The sequence below is a fragment of the Neophocaena asiaeorientalis genome, unplaced genomic scaffold (assembly GCF_003031525.2).
Source record: "Neophocaena asiaeorientalis asiaeorientalis breed wild unplaced genomic scaffold, Neophocaena_asiaeorientalis_V1.1 scaffold547, whole genome shotgun sequence".
In the NCBI taxonomy this organism is placed as follows: domain Eukaryota; kingdom Metazoa; phylum Chordata; class Mammalia; order Artiodactyla; family Phocoenidae; genus Neophocaena; species Neophocaena asiaeorientalis.
The window spans coordinates 3,653,236-3,673,280 of record NW_020185330.1 but is presented as its reverse complement, the minus strand read 5'-3'; the positions used below and the strand labels follow the sequence as shown (position 1 = coordinate 3,673,280).

General features: G+C 39.3%; 1 protein-coding gene across 1 annotated transcript in view; it reads right to left on the bottom strand.

Moving 5' to 3' along the window:
- Positions 1 to 10,196: 10,196 nt before the first annotated feature.
- The window catches only part of MAPK1IP1L (mitogen-activated protein kinase 1 interacting protein 1 like), a 15,712-nt gene continuing 5,863 nt past the window's right edge, over positions 10,197 to 20,045 (bottom strand). The window contains exons 2-4 of the mRNA XM_024734738.1: positions 17,504 to 17,525; positions 16,110 to 16,817; positions 10,197 to 15,106 (exon numbers count right to left, since the gene is read on the bottom strand). Of these exons, the coding sequence (XP_024590506.1) occupies positions 15,095 to 15,106; positions 16,110 to 16,817; positions 17,504 to 17,521 (738 nt within the window). The 5' untranslated portion in view covers positions 17,522 to 17,525 and the 3' untranslated portion in view covers positions 10,197 to 15,094. The remainder of the gene's footprint in view (positions 15,107 to 16,109; positions 16,818 to 17,503; positions 17,526 to 20,045) is intronic.

The window sequence follows — 20,045 nt, the reverse complement described above, 5'->3', positions numbered from 1 at the left end:
ATACTTTCTTTTCAATTTGATTGTCTTTTATTTCTTTTCCTTGCCTTATTATACTGGCTTGAACCAGTACAATATTAAATAGAAGTGATGAAAGCAGACATCCTTCCCTTGTTCCTAATTTTAGAGGGAAGGCATTCAGTCTCTTACCATTTAGTATGATGTTAGCTATAGATTCCCTATAACAGGTTGAGGAAGTTCCTTTCTATTCTTAGTTTGCTAAGAGGTTTTTTTCTTTTAATCAAGAATTGATGTTGGATTTTGCCAAGTATTTTTCTGTGTCTACTGATACGATTATGATTTTTTTTCCTTTTTAGTCTTTAATATGGTGAATTACATAGATTGATTTAATAATAGCTTTACTAAGACATAATTCATAGAGCATAAAGTTTACCCTTTTAGAGGGTACAATTCTGTGGATTTTACTATATTTATAGAGCTGTGCACCCATTACTGCAATCAAAATGCCATAACATTTTCTTTACCCCAAAGAGAAACTCTGTACCTATTAGGAGTCATTCCCTACTTCCCCCCTGTCCTCAGGCCCTGGCAACCACCAATCTACTTCTACAGATTTGCTAATTCTGGACATTTCATATGAATGGAATCATACTCAGTGTGGTCCTTTGTGACTAGGCTTCTTTTGACTTAGCATGTTTTCAAGGTTTATGTTATAGCGTATATCAGTATTTCATTCCTTTTTATGGCTGAATAATATTTTTTAGTATGGATATACCATATTTTGTTCATCTATTTATCAGTCGATGGACATTTGGGTTTTTCTACTTTTTGGCTATTACGAATAATGTTGCTATGAACATTTGTGTACAGTTGTGTGTGTAGACATATGTTTTCATTTTTCTTGAGTATATACCTAGGAGTGGAATTACTGGGTCATATGGTGACTCTGGGTTTAACCTCTGAAGAAATTGCCAGGCTGTTTTCCAAGCGGCTGTACAATTATGGGAAGGTTTTAAACTACAACTTCAATTTCTTTAAAAGATAGGGCTATTTAGATTATTTATTTCATCTTGGGTGAGCACTGATAGTTTATGTCTTCCACAGAATTTGTCACTTTCATGTAAGTTGTTGAATTTATTGGCATGAAGTTGTTGATATTTCCTTATTCTTTTAGTATCTGCAGAATGTGTAGAAATGTCCTCTCTCTCATTCCTAATATTGGTAATTTGTGTTTTCTTCCTTTTTTTTTTCCCTGATCAATCTAGCCTAGGTTTACCAATGCTATTGACTAGATTAGCTAATTTAAAAAAAATCTATGTGTGTCACTCTGTTATGTGGAAAATTACCTTCATCCAATAGTAGCCTCTAAATACACTACTAGGCAAGCTCTCCCGGGGTTCATGGAATATAAAAGATCACACACCAAATCGAAATGCTTGGATCGCAAAGTTTATTAAGTCAGTGTAAAACACACTGTGAGAAACAAGGGAGTGGAAATGGCTAAGTTAAACAAACACTTAGGATAGGGACCAGTGGAATTGATAGGACTGTGCTACTGAAATCCTGGGGTGTGCTATGTTCATAGGACTTCTATCTTTCTCTTTCTGTGCTGTATCAGCTTTCCGTGCTTGCTGGCAATGCAGATATAAAGACTAGAGTTGAGGTTCGAGCTAGGGGGTCCTATGTCAGTGATACATACTTGCTCTGTTGGAGACATGAAGTTATAGCCACAGTTGTAGCTTGTCAAATCGTCTGTTGAACAGCCATGGAGGGCACATGGAGCCAGACTAGGTATCACTAATGGGTGGCCGAATTAAGGACTCATGAATATTGATATTGAATGTATCGTTGAATATTTAGTGCCCAGGCGCCCCTCATGTATGTTTATTACCTCATGTACTCTTGAGGTACATGTACTCTTTTTCATCAATGTTTAACCCACACATGTTCTATTTACTAATTCTGACCTTTACTTGATGTATCTTATGAGTTTATCCATACATTTCTTATCGTCTACAGAATTAAATATATTAAAACTATACATCAAATGTACTAAACTCTCCCCATCTGTTATTCCTTCATCTCTCTGTGACACACTCACCTACTTTGGACATGGTGTACACTGAATAAATCTTAAAAAAATAAGCAATACCCTCTTGTAGTCTTGCCATAGAAATATAATTATTCAAACAAAAAGTTCCTGTAGTTAAATACACGTGGGAACTATTGGGTTTCTTTACTGCAGGACTTGTTAGTGCCTTAACACACTCATGTAGGGGTACCTTTCGTAGTGTTCCCAAACTTACTGACCCATGGAACTCTACTCGAGGTATATATATCTAGCAATTAGTGTTCTATAGAACACATCCTGGGAAATGCCCCCTAGGGGACTGCTCTGCGCAAGGCCTTAAAGAGGGCTGGGAAATATAGATGTTTCCTAAGGCAGCCATAGACTAAGCAGTTGATTTGAAATTCCCTTGTGTACCTTATATAGACTTCAGCTTTTCCGGGTTAGAAATAAATCTGTGGGGACTTCCCTAGTGGCACAGTGGTTAAGAATCCGCCTGCCAATGCAGGGGACACGGGTTCGATCCCTGGTCCAGGAAGATCCCACGTGCCGCGGAGCAACTAAGCCCATGCGCCACAACTACTGAGCCTGCACTCTAGAGCCTGCACGCCACAACTACTGAACCCACATGTCACAAGTACTGCAGCCTGTGTGCCTAGAGCCTGTGCTCCGTAACAAAGAGAAACCACCGCAACGAGAAGCCTGCGCATCTCAACAAAGAGCAGCCCCCGCTCACCGCAAATAGAGAAAGCCCGGGCACAGCAACCAAAGACCCAAAGCAGCCAATAAATAAATAAATAAAAAGATAAAGTTGAAGAAATTAAGAAACAAACAAACAAATAAAACTGAAGACCTCCTCTTCCACCAGGCTGGGAAAATACTAGTTTAATGAGACCTCAGGGAACCCAGATCTCTATGAAAAGGATCTCCCTGGTATGGTTACCCTGGACTGTAAAGGGATTCTAAAGACTTGAAACTGAGTTTATTGGAGTCTCTGCATTTGTCAATAGGAAGATAGCTGACTTAATCTAGTAGACAAAACGGGGGGAAAGAAGTAGAGCCGATCACAAGGCTTCCACCCTATTGTGTGTGCTCCATTTCACATCCTCTGCCCCAGCACCGTCAACATGGAGGCAGGTACCCCCACTCCCGGCCCTCCCTCCCTCCCTGCGCTCAAGGACTGTCTTCTTGCCCCTCTTATATTGTCTTCCTGGCACCCTTCTCCCAATTTGTCTCCTGCCTAAATCCTGCTCACCCCTCAGATGGCAGTTCAAATGTTGTTTCCTCTGGCGAGCTTTACTTGACTCCTACAAACTAGGTTATGCTTCTCTCCCCATCACTTATCACAAGTGCAGTTAATGTTATCTAATGATTGTCTCTGCCACTAGCTTGTGAGCTGCCTGAGAGCAGAAACTGACTAGTTCACTGTTGAATTACTAGCACATGGCACAGTGCAAGTGGTTAATAAAAATACCAGTTGAGGACTTCCCTGGTGGTGCAGTGGTTAAGAATCCACCTGCCAGTGCAGGGGACATGGCTTCGAGCCCTGGTCCGGGAAGATCCCACCTGCCGCCGGAGCAACTAAGCCCGTGTACCACAACTACGGAGTCCGCAAGCCTAGAGCCCGTGCTCCACAACAAGAGAAACCACCGCAATGAGAAGCCCACGCACTGCAACAAAGAGTAGCCCTTGCTCACCGCAACTAGAGAAAGCCAGCACACAGCAATGAAGACCCAACACAGCCAAAAATAAATAAATAAAATAAATAAAATTTTAAAAATACCAGTTGAATGAAAAACTCTATGTGCTGATACATTTTTGCTCATTTAAGTTAGAACTGTTCTGTCTTCCTCTGTCTTAGGTCAAAGTCTTCTCAATTCCCTTTATCCAAGGCTCAGATCCTCCCGTATTCATTCCAAGAAATGCCTCTCTTATCTATTCCCTGATCAAAGTAGTAGTTGGCATCCCTGTATATGGGCTAAAGTCTCTCATGTAATCTGGAGCAAAGGAGCCTTGGAAAAGCAGGGCTCTCTGTTTTAAAATGAGGTGTTCAGAGTTCCTAGTGGCCTGAGACCCTGTAATGAATAGATCTTGTGTACTCCCAAAGGCCAGCAAGAAGGAATGGTGTAGCTGTGGGCAGCCATGAAACAAGCTGTTCGCAGGTATGCTGCTGACGTCACTGGGAAATAATGCTGGGAAAGCCGTTCCAGGGTGGGGCTAGCTGTTCTCTGGAATGTCGGGAACACGGGCTCTATTCTACCCGCTCCTCAGCAGTAGAATAGTTACACTCAAGCAGCTTCAATCAGCTCCTCCCCAGAGTAGCTGCTTGCCTCGCATCCCTCCGGAAACTTACTCACATAACCATTCCTAAGCCTACCCCAAAGTCAGCTGCTTTCAAACAGAGTATGGATGTGATTAGGAAAATGTGGCCAGGGGCAAACAGGCTGGAGGTGAGGACAGTCTCCCTCTTGTATTCATTTTCTCTGAGACAGGACTTTTTCTGAAGTGCCAGATGCCTTGAATCACTAATGGAGATCTGCATCGCAAAGGGGAAAGAATGCGGCTCTGCATTCACACAGCTGAATTTTACCCCCTGACTCAACGGGATAACGTGATTCAAGCCCTTAGGAGGCTGTAGTGCTCAAAATATGGTAGCCGCTTAACTCTCAGGTGCTGCTTGGGTCTTCTGAGTCATCTGCACCTCCTGCATTGGGAACATCACACCGAATGAAAACGACCTGTTCACTTTTCTCTTTCTTCTGCTAGACTGTTAACACCTAGAAAAGTGCCGTCCAGGTCCCGTGGTACATTCACATTTGTTGAGTGGTTATGACATCAAGCACTGTGTGCTTTACCTGGATTACTTCATTTAATTCTCAAAACCCTATGGAGTTAGGAATTATTGTTATCCGCCTTTTATAGCTGAGGAAATGGAGGCACCAAGAGGTTAAGTAACTCACCCAATGTGACATATCTAGTAAGCGGTATATATGGCTGGTCAGGTTCCAGAACTTGTGCTCTTTACACGCTCCTGCGCCACTTCATCCTCAGTCTGTGTTTTCCTCGTTTTTCTCCACTTATCCTAATATCACCATGGAGCATGCCATCCCTATCATCTCCTCCTGTGTGGGAGGGGCTATATTTATTCTGTGATTCTCTTTGTACTAGCCTAACACAATGCCTTATAAAATCGAATGCTTTTAATCGCCTCTCCACTTGTCTCGTGCTGGGTTTAGGTACCAGTTATGCTCTTTCACAGAACATTTCTTGTTGTCATTGTCAGCCTGGATGCTAGACTGAATGGACCACTATGCAGACCCTTTATGTTTTGTGTTCTTAATGACAACCATCTGTCTCCTAAAGCAATTGAGATCTTCAGTTATGACGACAAAGGAAAAACTGACGCTAGGCACAGCCCTATGCTACTGTTACATGTCTCAGGAATCAGTCACACTGAAGCCTGGCCTTTCTACCTTTCTCAAAGGGAGTCTGGGTGAAACTGGGGTTTCCTTTCACTATTAGGTGCTCAGGCCCCATATGCTTTAACAAGTAAATTGTACATGCAAAAGAGTATTACATATCTTTGGAGTTAAATAAATAGAACGAATACTCATGTATAGCCCTCACCCCACTCAATAGAACATTATCAGACTCTAACAAGTCATCCATGTACCCATCCCAATTGCATCTCCTTCCAACCCTCCCCCTGGTAATGCTAATATGCTTTTCATTATAGAGTGTATGGGCTGTTTGAGAGCAATAATTTTCTGATGAGTAAGTCAGACGTGATTCCCAAGTACTTTGTTATGAAAGGTACTAGCAGCAAATGGGTATTCAAACTTATTTTGGGGTTTCACTTTCTATTCGAACGGATGTTTTCAGTGAGCTGTTCCCGATTCTACCTTCACAACCACTGCAGCATAATAGTGTGCTGAGAACAGATGTGTCACGAAATTGTGGTCAACATGCAAAACTGATTTTTACCACCGTGGGGGACATGTACTTTTAGGGCAACGCTGTCGGAATGCTAAGCTAAGAAGCCGCTGCCTGTGGTAAAGGGCAGGACTCAAACTGCAGGAGGGACGAGGGGGAGTGCTAGCACACCAGCACCGAGGAAACATGGTTTCCAGCAACTCCAAGTACTTCGCCATGCAGCCATGTGAGAGAACTTGATCGTTCTGAGAACTTGGTCGTGGCAGCAGACATTCTACCAACAGCTTGATGAAGACTAGCGTGGCAACCCCTGAAGCACTGAATCCTTACAGGAGATCCCAAGTTCTAGTATTAAAAAATGTGCTTAAATAGCAAAAAATGGAAAACTATTACTACACCCAACAGATATTTCTGAAATGGTTTAAGTTTTCATCATTTATTTCCTGCCACTAATGGACCCTATGAAATAATAATTTCACTGTCCCCTCCCCTCCACCATTATTGTGAATTAGAAACACTCATGTCAGCCCAGGACTGGAGGAAATGTAATGCAGTTCTCCCAGAGATTTAGTGATGTTTGTATGTAGCAGCTAAAGACCCCCAAAACTGGACATGATTTTCAGTGCTACTGAGTTTGTGAGAAGATTAAGTTAGGAAAGAACTTGGAGCTTTATGGGAAATTGCTTTCAGAATGGGGGGGGCGGGAAAAAACACATTTGAGGCTATGAGGCAAGAATCTTTAGACAGATGCCCAGAAAAGTAGGAAGCCTTATTCCCATCTCCCCTTTTCTATCTAGCTTCTCTGTTTAAAAAAGGCATGGCTTCCTGTTCTAGGACTAGAATGTGCTCTCTTCTTTGGGGATTTTCTGAAGACAATTGTGGCTGCAATTAAGTGACAGGGATATTTTTCTTCACCTTTATAAGATGCAGTATAAGTTGCACCCTAGATAATATATGTGAAGGAAAGGTTAATTCTATGCTAAAACATGTTTAGGATGTTTTTTATCTCAGGAAACAAACATGGAAAATCTTCACTTGCATTCTATTTTGTTATAGTTAAGATAACCATATAATTTATCCTTAAATCCAGGACACTTTTGAGAATGCAAGGAGGGTACTGTTAATAATTACGCCTGGACAATATAAACCAGAGTTGTCCCAGGCAAACTTGCATGTATGGCCACTTATAAGGCAATCTTTGTGTTTAATAAATATATCATCACATTGTGTAAATTTCAGCCTTCAAGCTTGACAATCTGATTTTTTTAAAAAGCATTAACAGTGATACTATATATTAGATATGTAATCTTTTAGTTAATGCTAATACACTAAACAGAATCCCTCCAAGAAAGAATGTTCCATTTTTCCCTCCTGGTGCTTTGAGTATTTTGAGCATTATTATCTGTTTTATAGATAAGGTAAATCAGCACAGGAAGCTAGTCAACTGTACCAAATCACACTGCCAGGCTGAGCTCAAAACTAAAAACTCTGCCCTTGAATCCCTAGCAATTGTGCTGCTCACTGAACCATGAAAAACTGCATTCTAGAATTTGATCAGATTTCTATTATGGACTTGCCAGAGGTGGAGACTTGTTACCACCTTTCAGATAAGTCTTGTGAAGTTTGTCAACAGGCTTCTCCTAGTTTACATTAATCTTCTTCATCCCCCTTCTATAAAGAGCCCAAGTACTGAGTCCTGATCGTTAAGTCATGTAGTTTGGGCTTTTTTAGTAAAGATTTCTTTGCGCAGTCAAGAAGGGATCCAGGTATTCATTAAGTTTAGTACTTGGGATTTTTCTGTGTTGCAGTAACTAAGCAACAGTTTAGATGTTTTAACTTAGCATGTCCTGCATCGGCAAGTTTAAAAAAAGAACTGTCAAGCCATACTCGGTAGAACCTCCCTTGGACTCTCCCACCCCCTGTATAGTTCCTGTACATCTTGGCTGCTCATCTACTACTAACAGAAACCTCTTTTGTCTCAGCCGCTCTGACAGCCTTGTCCAAGCCTTTCCCACTTTGGGGCAGCTGGATAAGCAGTGTCTTCAATAATCGGTAGGGCTGAAACCAGTGATTTGATCATCCAGTACCTTTTGTAACAATTCTCACATCCATATTTTAACCTACTCTTAATGCTACACCTCTGAATATTATTTGTCTTTGTTTGTGAAAATACAACTCTCCAAGTTAGCAGTTTAAGAACTGTGCTTATTCACCAGACACTAAGGATATACATTTCAAACAAACACTAGATTTTTAAAGTGAATATCTAATGAAACGTATTCAGTGACATAAACTGTGTGAAAGGTCTGCTACATAACATTCAATACATGTTAGATGGATGTGACTTTCCAGGTATATAATTTTGGAAGCAGAACTACAGCACTAAGGCAACCATGGCAGGCACGTGTAAGATGGAGAACCTGTTCTTAGGAAAGCAGCATTCTGCAGCAAAGTGGAACAGAACAAAGCTTTGTTATCGGTCACACCTAGGATTCTCAGTTCCATAACATACCAGCTATGTGATCTCTACCTCTTAGCTGTAGTTTCATCATCTATAAAATGAGGATTAAGAACTGTCCTTGTCTTAGAGGTTTGTTGTGACTTAATTGGGACAGTGCATTTCAACAGTCAACTAGACTTGTCTTCTCCTAGACTGTGTATATCTCAAATGCAGGGTGTGAAGAGTTCCATGAGCTAAAGTATGTAAAGTGTACAGAAGAGCTATAGTTACTAGCTCCCAGGAAATGAAGCTGGGTAAGAAGTAGGACAATACATGAAGCTCAGTTTAACTTGGCCTCTTTATCTAAAAAGTTAACCAGTTGAGTGTTTTCCTAGTTTTCCCATAGCTTTGGAATCTACTCAGTGGTTAAGGGGACAAGAACAAGTCAGGATGTCTTGTGGAAGAGAAAAGGCAAGGGTCTAGATTGGTAATCAAGGAACTGCATATAAAGGGTACTGGATATCTGAGCAAAATATAATCTAGTAGACAAACCCTGTTTTGAGGCCATTGTCGTGTAAGGAGACCTTGGGATTTTGGTCATGAACCCGTGTCCCCTGCGTCGGCAGGCGGACTCTCAACCACTGCGCCACCAGGGAAGCCCTACTTAACCTCTTTTAAAGATTTCCTTATCCCTAAAAAAAAAAGGCTGTCTTTTAAATCTACCTACCTATCTTTAAGGAATGCTCATCCAAATGACCATCTTAAAAAATAAGGCCTAATATAAAACAAGGCGGAGCAAAAACTCATGTTAAATAATCCTCTTTTCTTGTGTGACACTAACACTTTAAGCATAGCTTAGAATTCTAGATGGATGGAGATTCGATTGATTTTAGCTAACCTCAACTAGGAGATGTGGTCATCTACAATAGTTTTTAAGAATTTAAAAGCGGCAAAACTTTGTGTCCCCTCAAACATCTTATCTGTAAGTGCTATGAACCAAATTGTGCCCCTGCCACCCTAATCCATGTTTAAGTCCTAACCTGCAACATGATGGTATTTGGAGATGGGGCCTTTATGATGGGATTAGTGTCTGTATCAAAAGGGACAACTGAGAGAGCTTGCTTCTCTCTCCACATGGGAGGAAACAGTGAGGAGCCATCTGCAAGCCAGGAAGAGCTCTCATCGAAACTGAGAACTGAACTAGCTAGCACCTTGATCGTGGACTTCCTAGCTTCCAGAACCATAAGAATTTACGCTGTTTAAGCCACCCAGCCTATGGTATTTTGTTATGGCAGCCCAAACTGCCATACAGTGGAACTGCTCTAGAGAAAGCAGAGAGGAACTAAGCTGAACCTGCTTTGTCTCCTCCTCGTTCTGGGAATCCCAGAGAACTGCAAGATATAGTATGAAAAGAAATTGTTTAATGCATCAACATAAAAACCTGCCCTCATTGAGAATACTGTTCAAATGCGATAGGAACAAACTCTATGAGAAGGCCCAAATTCTCTTCTGGTATTAGAATTCTATTGCCTTGTCTTATCTAAAATAAATGAGCTTATAGTTAGGATTCTATTTTGCAAAAGGACTGTTGCAAAAGGACTAGTGCTAAGTTTTAAAATGGTGGTAAAAAAAGAACTTGCTTGTGTCAGGTACCCAGGCAAGAATGTGTTGGTCAAAGGGATGTCTTTTCACGATGGGAAACCCCCAGCCCTGCTCCAGAGTGATCTTATATTTCACTACCTATTTCACAGCTCCACTTTAGGTGGGTACTTTTAGGAGATATGTTAAGACATCAAATGCAACTTTAAAAATTTATGTTTTTTTTGTCCAAAGGCAAACAGCAGAAATCCTTTCCAAAAACAGAATATACCACAAATTATTCACTTGTTTATAGCCCCACTCACAATGGGTTTCAAGAAAGGCTAGCAAACCCCCTGTGGAAAGAAAACAGCAACTATACACCAAGTTTAATAATGTGAGCCTTACTACAGGCATAGCAGTATCTTTCGTAAAAGAAAGCGGGGTGGTGGCACCAGGGGCAGATAGGGAAAGTTCCCTGACTTCATGTGTAGATAACTTGGTTACAAAGCAAGGCTAGCCTTGAAGGGAGAAGAAGAAATCCTCACAGTGGACAATGTGTTGCTGAAAGATGGTTTGTGGAGGAGGGGTTGTTCCCAGGCAGCCTATTTAAATGCCTTAGTGAATGGCAGATCACATACAGAGGGATGTCTCGGGCTGTTTTTCTTTCTCTCTTTATGACAACAAATTTGCAGTTAATCAAGCTTTGGACTTGCTCTGGGAAGCCCAGAATTGGGCCTAAAGATTAAAATAAATGGAAAAACTGTGAAACCATGAAAATACATTAAAAAAAAAAAAACTTTTCAGGTGTAATACACAAAAGCAAACAAGTTTATCTTAGAAAATATCAAGTATCACATCCATAGACTATTCCTAATTATAATTACGTCTTAAAGCAACATTTGTCTTTGTTTACAAATACAGCAGCAGGTGATAAAACCTAACATCTCAAACAGATTGCTTACAGTTCATAATACAAACAAATGTGTATGTGTCAAATCACATTTTAGGCAGCTTAACTTAAAATGCATAGACAATTACATACATTAAATTTGTCATTATTAAGTCAATGAAAAAACTCACAATATCAAGAAAAAATACAAAAATATCAAGAAAAAAATGCTTTATAGAACACGCATAAGAAGTCAAGTTTGCTTAATGGCAATAAATCAGGATCTACTGATCAGTGACAGGCAGTGAAAGTGCCTTTATCCAGGGGAAAATCACAGGAAAAACATCCCATTACTTTGCACTCTTGATAGTTGCACTGACAAACACTACAGTCTTGAAAGCATTTTCTTACTTTAAAAAAAGGTATGCCCTACTTTGTTCTTTAAATGCTCAAAGGCTAGTCTATAAATTCCACCAGCGGCAATACTAAAATATGTTTGTCCAGGTAAACTAATACTGGATGTACTCATCAATTCGGTAATGCCTCCCCCTAGGCTGTAAGCCTCTGAAAGACAGGCATTCTCTTCGTCTCTGTATCTCTGGCATCTGGCAAAGCACCTGGATCATTGACATCTGAGTGTCTGCTGAATGAATGCAGTTTTCAGATGCTGTCTATTGCCAGAAGCTTGCATGGCCATTTCTTTAATACTGATTATTTTATTGGCAATTTTTGTTTTACTTGGCAGAATTCTGAAAATAAAAGTGTCTGTCTTCAATACTACATATTGCTTTATTAAGATAAAATTATAGTCTTCCCTGAAAGCCACCCACCACTTTCTATGCACAGTACAGTGCATCAGTGTGATTCATCTGAAGCAAGCCTTACGCTTTTCAAGAACTTGAACACTTGAAGGTCTGTGCTTAGGTTGAATTTCCAAGGTTTATAAACCAGGCATTTTATAAATCTAGCACTAGATTATTCAGGGTGAGGAAGGAAGACAGTGGCACGAATCTTTTGGAAGTGTAGGCAACTGATTGATATGCAAACTAGGCACAGTATTTAAACTGAAACTCTGAGTAGCTATGTTGATACACACAAATAGTTTCAAAAGCTGTACATCTGACTACAACAGGTAGCACTAATAACTGCAAGGTAAAAAAAGCAGGGGGAAAACTGACTTCTTTCCTAGAAAATATTCTAATATCCCATTGTAGTGGTATGACAGACCAAGGCCCAAAATTCACCCCCTTTCTTCTCTGCCCTTTTATTATTCTCTACTGAAAACAATAAACAGTAAAACTGACAAAGAATGAAGGAGGCCCTTGGGTAATTAAAAAAATGTATTGTCTATTCCCAAATAATCAATATATTACTTTACAGAAAACAGGGCTATGGAGTCACAGCTGTAAACAGCCATCTTCAAAAGCATGAAAAAGTGTCAGGCCGGGTCCAGTTCAGACAACCCAAGGCATTGTAAGCACTCCTTTAAGGAGCCTTCATTCTTGAGGACTGAGTGTGTGAATGAGGACCTAAGGTCTATACTTTTAATTTTTCATTGTCATTTTTAGGCTCAAAATTTCAAAATCTAAGATTCTAACTTCAGAGACACTATTTCTCAACACATCTCAACTATCTCCATCAAATTTATCTTAAAATTCCTGCTCTGAAAGTCCAAATGGCAGCATATTCCGTACTTCATATTCCTTTAAGACCAAACATACTTTCTAACAAGCAGTCTCTTCCACAAACCAATCTCAGCCTAGCATAACTTGTTTTAAAAGCAACATTATTCCCTTGTAAAGACAAAAACCTTCTTAGATGCTTTCTTCCATTCCTCCCTTGAAACAACTTCTGCTTTTCTTAACTCCACCCTGAACCTAAAAATACCTTTTGCCCCCAAGTACCCACAAGAATTGAGATGCCCCTCCCTCAAGTTGAGAAATGATGCTTGAAAATTAAAAAGAATGTAAAAGTAAATTCTATTCCCTTTGATTTCAATTCTTATATTAAAAAAAAATTTCCCAAAAATCAGTTGGAAAATCCTCAAAAAGCCAAGTTTAAAACAGCAGTATCATCTAGGACACACTGGGCAGTATGGGTCACCAGCAGTTGATATACTTATAAGGGGTAATAATTCCAGATCTTGTATTCATGGCCCTTTAAATCCTTTAGCATAAGATTTTCTCTGATAGTAAATGGTCTCCACAATAAGAGATTCCCAAACTTGCTACCTATTTTTCTTGTAGTCAAACGTTATCCTCTCTAGTGTTAAATATTTTATCTAAAGCCAGAGTTGTCAACTTATTCCAAGGTAGGACAACCAAAATAACCAAAAGGAGAGATATCTTTGCTGCCATCTCACTTTGCCTTTCATCCCTCCAGAGTTAGATGACATTATGATATTGATTGATAAGTTAAGCTATGACACCTTCTAAGGCTACTGCCTTATAAACTGAAGGCTACAACAGATCCCAAGAGTGTTGCAGATAGCTGCCACTTGTCCCTGCAAAGAAGTGAAAGAAAGACTGTGCCACTATGAAAGGGCTGTCTAACATTCCCCAGTCTGAAAATATCTAAACAAATTAGTTTCAATTCTGAAAGCCTGAATTTATCATCTACTTAAGGGAGGCCTAAAGACTGAATGTTCCTCTCAAAGGTGACAATCTTGCTTTCTTAAAAGGAGGTAGCTATCAAACCATTAAATTGGCAGCATTTGGCATTCTTGACATTTTAACTGTAAGAGAAATAAACTACTAAATATTTTATTTCTAAGCAAAGGTAAGAGCTCCAGCATAAATCTCTCATATACTGGTCAAAAAAGTCACAATACATTTTAGGAACCTAATGAATACATTCAAAATTTGACAAATAACATGGTCAGTTCTATCCCAAATCTAAAAATCGGATTTAAAGATAAGGTGCCAAAAAGCTATTCTGGAGGTTACAAACACCACTTATTTTTAAGTAACACAGTCACACTGCTTTAAACACAATTGCAGAGATCTACACTTTATGATTATTCTCAGTGTTACAGCTAGAGAATAATTTTTGAGGATGGCACTCATTCTTCTACCTATTTACCTGTCTTACCTGTCAACAAATACAGAACTGAACTGTTAGCCATAAGCACGTTACAAACAGATCCAGGAAAACTATGCAAGAGATGATGACATAGCTTAACCAGACTCTGAAAGACGTAACGTGTTTCAATCACACTTGTACAAAGAGAACAGTCATGTCTGTATGACTTAAGGTTCTCTAAACGTAACTTCTGTGTTTGTGATAGACCCCTAGAGTGTGCCAGTTATCTGCATCAGGATGGAATGAAGGGAAGTGCTCCTTCTAAAGAACTGAGGGAGAGGGGGCTACAGGAAGAGTCCTGTAGAAGAGTTTTGTGGGAATGCAAATTACTTGTTACTATGAAGCAGTTCCTAGGGTCTCTTCTAGTTTGAGGTTCAAGACAAAGGAGAGAAATATTTCCGTCCTTGAGCTCTTTCCAAAGTAATATGGACACATCATAATCTATTCTACAAGTACAAAGAGATCACCAATTCTCTAAGAATATAATTTACATATACATGTTAGCCTGCATTAAAAAGAAAACAGTTTCCATAAAGGGCAGATTTTAGAGCTGTATGACCCATATGGCTAAAAATAAATCAGGTGGAACTCAAAATGAAGTTTTTACTAAAAGCTCAAGGATAAAAATGAACTCAACATCTGACAATAATTACCAAGTTTTAAAATGTATATCCAAAAGATAACCTCAGAAGGACCAGGTTTATTTATCCTATAGATAGAGCAGCTCAAGATGTTGAGAGGCATCATTTGTTTAAATTATGACAATGTGATTGTTTTCAAAGTGTGTTTATTTAGGGGAAAAAGTGATAAGTATTTAGTTTCATAATTTAAACAAATCGAAAATTTGTTTTAAACAAATTGTATCAAAGAGCTATTCAATATACTTAATTACTTTAACTTTCCATAAAAACCGAATAAAAATCACATTTGAATGATTTACTTTTACATTTTTATCTGATTGTTTCCATCAGATGTACTATACATCCAAGCACAAGAGGCAGATATCTTCTGAGAGGTGCAAGAGTTGTTCTTTCATGAATGCCCTCTAAGAATAGTGAAACAGCAATTTTTATATATGCATTCAAGTGCATATATATATATGTACTTCAAAAAGCAAAGCGTCATCTCTTCATCCATTGTTAACTTAATGGTAAGACTGCAATAGAAAAAAGAAAAAGTAAACTTCTAGATTTTGTAAATGGAGTTGATTAGCTCCTTGCTGTGGCTTAAAATAAACTTATTGTTTAATAAAGCCAAACAGCTAATCATCTCACTTATTCTGGCATACAATTTACAAAAATAATTTTTTAAGACAATATATAGAGAGCAAAAAGTTACACTAATGAAAAGAAGTTTTAGGGGCACTTTATTAAGGTATTTCTCCTTTACAATTGAGGTGGATGTTTGATTAATCTGGTTGGAGATCTGATTAGTACTTTGTTAAGAATAAATAGATTTTTTCGCCCCTATGGAGCATCTGACTTGGCTCAGTTCATAGGGAAACAGGGTGCTTTTCTATTTGGTCATACGCCCAAGAAAGGGTCCTCAACTAAGATGTCAACCCTACTCCAGCTTGGCTGACAGTAAAGCACACAGCATTACATATAATTGGCAATGCAGATTGATATAATCTTGAGATCAGTACTGTTAAGGATCTAACAAAACCTTGGCTGAGAAACACTATGGACAGTTGCATGAAAGATGGGCAACGTTACACATTCACTGCCCTGGATTCTCTAAAAATCTATGTCTATATCTAGCCAGACTGGCAGAGATTACTTTTAGTGAACTTGTGCTTTGGTGTGATGCTATAAAACAGTACTGAGAAATGTTAAAAAAAAAAAAAAAAATCCAATGAAACACATCTTTGAGTTTACCTCAAGGATGCTGTTGAGGACACTGCTTACTACATTACAAAGTCTTTGGGGATATTTGGGGAATTTTTCTATTTTTAGTACCAGGAATATTGTTTTCATCCTTTTAAATAAATGCTTTACCTAAGTTTACCTGAAGTTTGAAAGTTACTCTTTTTTAATATACACACACCTTTTTAAAAAAGGTTTAAAAGCTTTCTAATCTTCCATCCGAAACTGGAGACAATCTTTCAGTTGTGCTTATGGGACTATTACTGTATGTTAAATAACAAATTAAACACTCACATGGGGGCCACCGGGCATCGGTGGAGCACCAGAAGGTCCTGAAGGCACTTGAAAAGGATTGTTGGGACTGGGATAGAGTCCTGGTGTGGGATATGATCCTGCAGGGGCAGGATATGGCGCTGGTGGTCCCCAGGCTCCTGGTGGAACAGTGCCCCATGGAACAGGTGGTGCAGCCCCTGGTGCTTGGGGAGGAGGAGGGGCGGGATACGGCCCTGGAGATGGATATGGCATATTAGGGGTAGGATACTGCCCTCCCATTCCTGGTGCCCAAGGTCCAGAAGACATGGATCCCCATGGACCTAAAGGACCAGCTGCAGCTGGATCTGTGGGTGCACCATAGGGTCTTGGAAGCTCTGGAAAGGGCATATTTGGTGTCGGATATGGCCCTGTGGGGCCAGGGCCTGGCACAGTTGGGGCTGGATAAGGACCACCAGGTGGGGGGCATGATGGTCCAGAAGGAGGAAAGGGTGCAGGGGGTCCTGGAGGTGGTCCGGTGGGAGGCACAGAGGGATACATTCCTGTTGGTGCTGGTCCAAAAGGCACAGTGGAGGGTGTTGCACTTGGTGGGAGTCCAGATGGCACAGAAGGTGGAGCACTTGGGTTATTCCAAGGGTTGGAACCTGGCCAGCCTTGAGGAGGTTGGCCGGGTTTTGTATTGCTCACAGCAGAGGTTTTGGCAGGGGAGTGTTCAGGTAGCGCATCTGCCAACTGGAATACAAAACAGGCGTGTCTTATTGACCTTATTCAGGGACAAGCAATGCCAAACATAATTACAAACCCATAAAGGATAGTAAGCTATAGGGTCAGGGATTCTTCAAAAGCCAAGCGGTTCAGTTTTTTAAAAAACAACTCATTTAATACAAAATTTAGGAGTTACCTCAAATAGCAGCTTTACAATGCAAATTCCTCAGAGAAGCTCAAGTTTTCTAAATACAACTGATTAACATAGTGTGATCTCGATCCTGGCTTTACCTCAAACAAGTTATATACCCTCTCTGAGCTTCAGTTTCTTCATTTTCAAAACAACAGTTTAGGGTTAACCTGAGGCCTAAATGAGATAACTCATTTAATGCACTTAACACAGTGCCTGGTATGTAATTTTCAATAAATGTTGGCTATTATTAACACTATCAGGTTAAAACAGAAGTAACCCTTTAAAAAATTTTTTACTTAAGGATTCATAAAGAAATAAATACGACAGAATGCATTTTCAAACATAGCTAAGTAAATTAGGGCAAATCATCTATCAAAATCACATGCTAAAAAAACAAAAACAAAAACCAAGAATCACAAAATGCATCTCTTTTACATTGGAAGACTTAGGGCCCACAGTTAGGACCATGTCTTTTTTCTAAGAGCCAAAAAACTTATGAAGAGTAAATGCATCAACTTACCGAAAATTCATCAGACATTTTCCTAAAAACAAGACCAGACAAACAAAAAAAAAAAAAGAAAAAAAAGAAAGAAGGAATATTTCAAAACCAGTGTTTAATTTCTTATATATTCTTTAAGGAACTATGCATACACTATTTTTACTTAAATGGAATCTTAATCATTTATATAATGATTTTCTTTATATAGGAAAAATTTCCATAATAGTTCATACACCTGTGTAAACTTCATCCATTTTTACTGGCTGCACATCATATAAAAGTGATCCATAATTTAGTTTACAGTCTCAAGTTGGTGGCAGTTTAGGTTGTTCACAGTTTGAATTGTTTTAAACAATGACACAGTGAACATCTTTAAACACCTATCTTTTCGAGTCTATCACCAGGAAAAAGTACAGAAGTGAAATACATAGTCAACAGGTAAAGTCAATCTAAGATCCATCTCAAAAAGCCCATGCCAATTTACACTCTACCTTTTTAAAACTCCTCTTCACCACTGGATGTTATTAAATTTATAAATCATTTTCCATTATAATAGGTTAAAAATTGGCATCTTAACTTACATTTCTTTAAGTGGAAAGTAGAGCATCATTTAAATTTAATACCACATTTAGACTTCTTTTTCTGTGAATATGCTCATGCCCTTGGACCACTTTTATCAATTTTTATAATTGAAGTATAATTAACTTTCAATAAAATGCACGGATCAGTGTTCAGGTAAACAAGCTCTGACAGTTGCATATGCCCCTGTAACCATCCAAGACAGAACATTTCCTTCACTCCATAGGTTTACTCATGCCACATTCCAATCACTTCCCCTTTACCACTCAGCACTTTTTTAGTTTTCGCTTGTTCCTTGACTTCACATAAATAGAATAACACAGTATGAACTCTATTTTGACTTTGATCATTTTACTACTTAGTAGTACATCTTTTTTTTTAATGCTTTGTAAGACATTAAGGAAATTAGGTGTCTGTCATATGAGACAAAAAAAATTCACCTATGCTTTCTAATAGTACTTCTATGGTTTAACTTGTTTAAAATCTTTCTGTTCTTTCAAACAACAATTACTGAATAATCTATCTTATTTCAACAGACTTGACAAGCTACTTTTTTTTAAAAAATTAATTTATTATTTTTTTATTTTTGGCTGCGTTGGGTCTTCGTTGCTGCGCATGGGCTTTTCTCTAGTTGCGGTGAGGGGGAGCTTCTCTTGTTGCGGAGCACAGGCTCCAGAGCGCAGGCTCAGTAGTTGTGGCGCACAGGCTTAGTTGCTCCACAGCATGTGGGATCTTCCCGGACCAGGGCTTGAACCCACTTGACAAGCTACCTTTAACACATTATACAGGTGCTGTTGACAACAAACACTGTATATACATACATACACACATATATGTAAATATATCATGGAACAGGCACCATGCTAAGTGCTTTAGGTGTATAATCTCGTTTAATAGATGCAGATTCTATTACCACTCCCAGTGTACAGCTGGAGAAAAGGAAGCTTAGCAAGTTACCCTGTTTAAGGTCAGAGCTAGTGACAAGCAGAGAAGAGATTCAAATCCAGATATCATCTGACTGCAGAGCCAAGGCTCTTTTTTTTGCTTTTTATATATATATTTTAAATAAATTTATTTATTTATTTTATTTATTTTTGGCTGTGTTGGGTCTTCATTGCTGTGCATGGGCTTTCTCTAGCTGTGGTGAGCAGGGGCTACTCTTCTTGGCGGTGTGTGGGCTTCCCTCGTTGTGGAGCACAGGCTCTAGGCACGCAGGCTCAGTAGTTGTGGTGCATGGGCTTGGTTGCTCCGCAGCATGTGGGATCTTCCCGGACCAGGGCTCGAACCTGTGTCCCCTGCATTGGCAGGCAGATTCTTTTTTTTTTTTTTAAATAAATTTATTTATTTATTTATGTATTTTTGGCTGCATTGGGTCTTCGTTGCTGTGCGCGGGCTTTTCTCTAGTTGCGGCAAGCGGGGGCTACTGTTCGTTGCGGTGCACTGGCTTCTCATTGTAGTGGCTTCTCTTGTTGTGGAGCACGGGCTCTATGTGCATGGGCTTCAGTAGTTGTGGCACGTGGGCTTAGTTGCTCTGTGGCATGTGGGATCTTCCTGGACCAGGGCTCAAACCCCTGTCCCCTGCATTGGCAGGCGGATTCTTAACCACTGCACCACCAGGGAAGCCCCCAGAGCCAAGGCTCTTAACCACCAAGTCACAGAGCCTCCATCATTTCCCAAAGGTATTGTGAACTCTATTCTTTCCTACTGATCCACACTATAACATCTCATCTTATCAGGGCAGCTTTAAATTTTAAACAAATTTTATGACCTACTATTACTGTTTATCTCAGATTTTCCTGAATATTTTCATGCTTATTTTTTTCTAGATCATTTTGTAAAAAAACAAAACAAACAAAACCCAACAACACAACAAAAAACACATTAAATTTACAGATTAATTTAGGGGACATTTCATACATTTAAAGTATAAAATATTCTCATTCAAGAACAAGGTATGTCTTTATAGTTCCCATCACTGTCATTT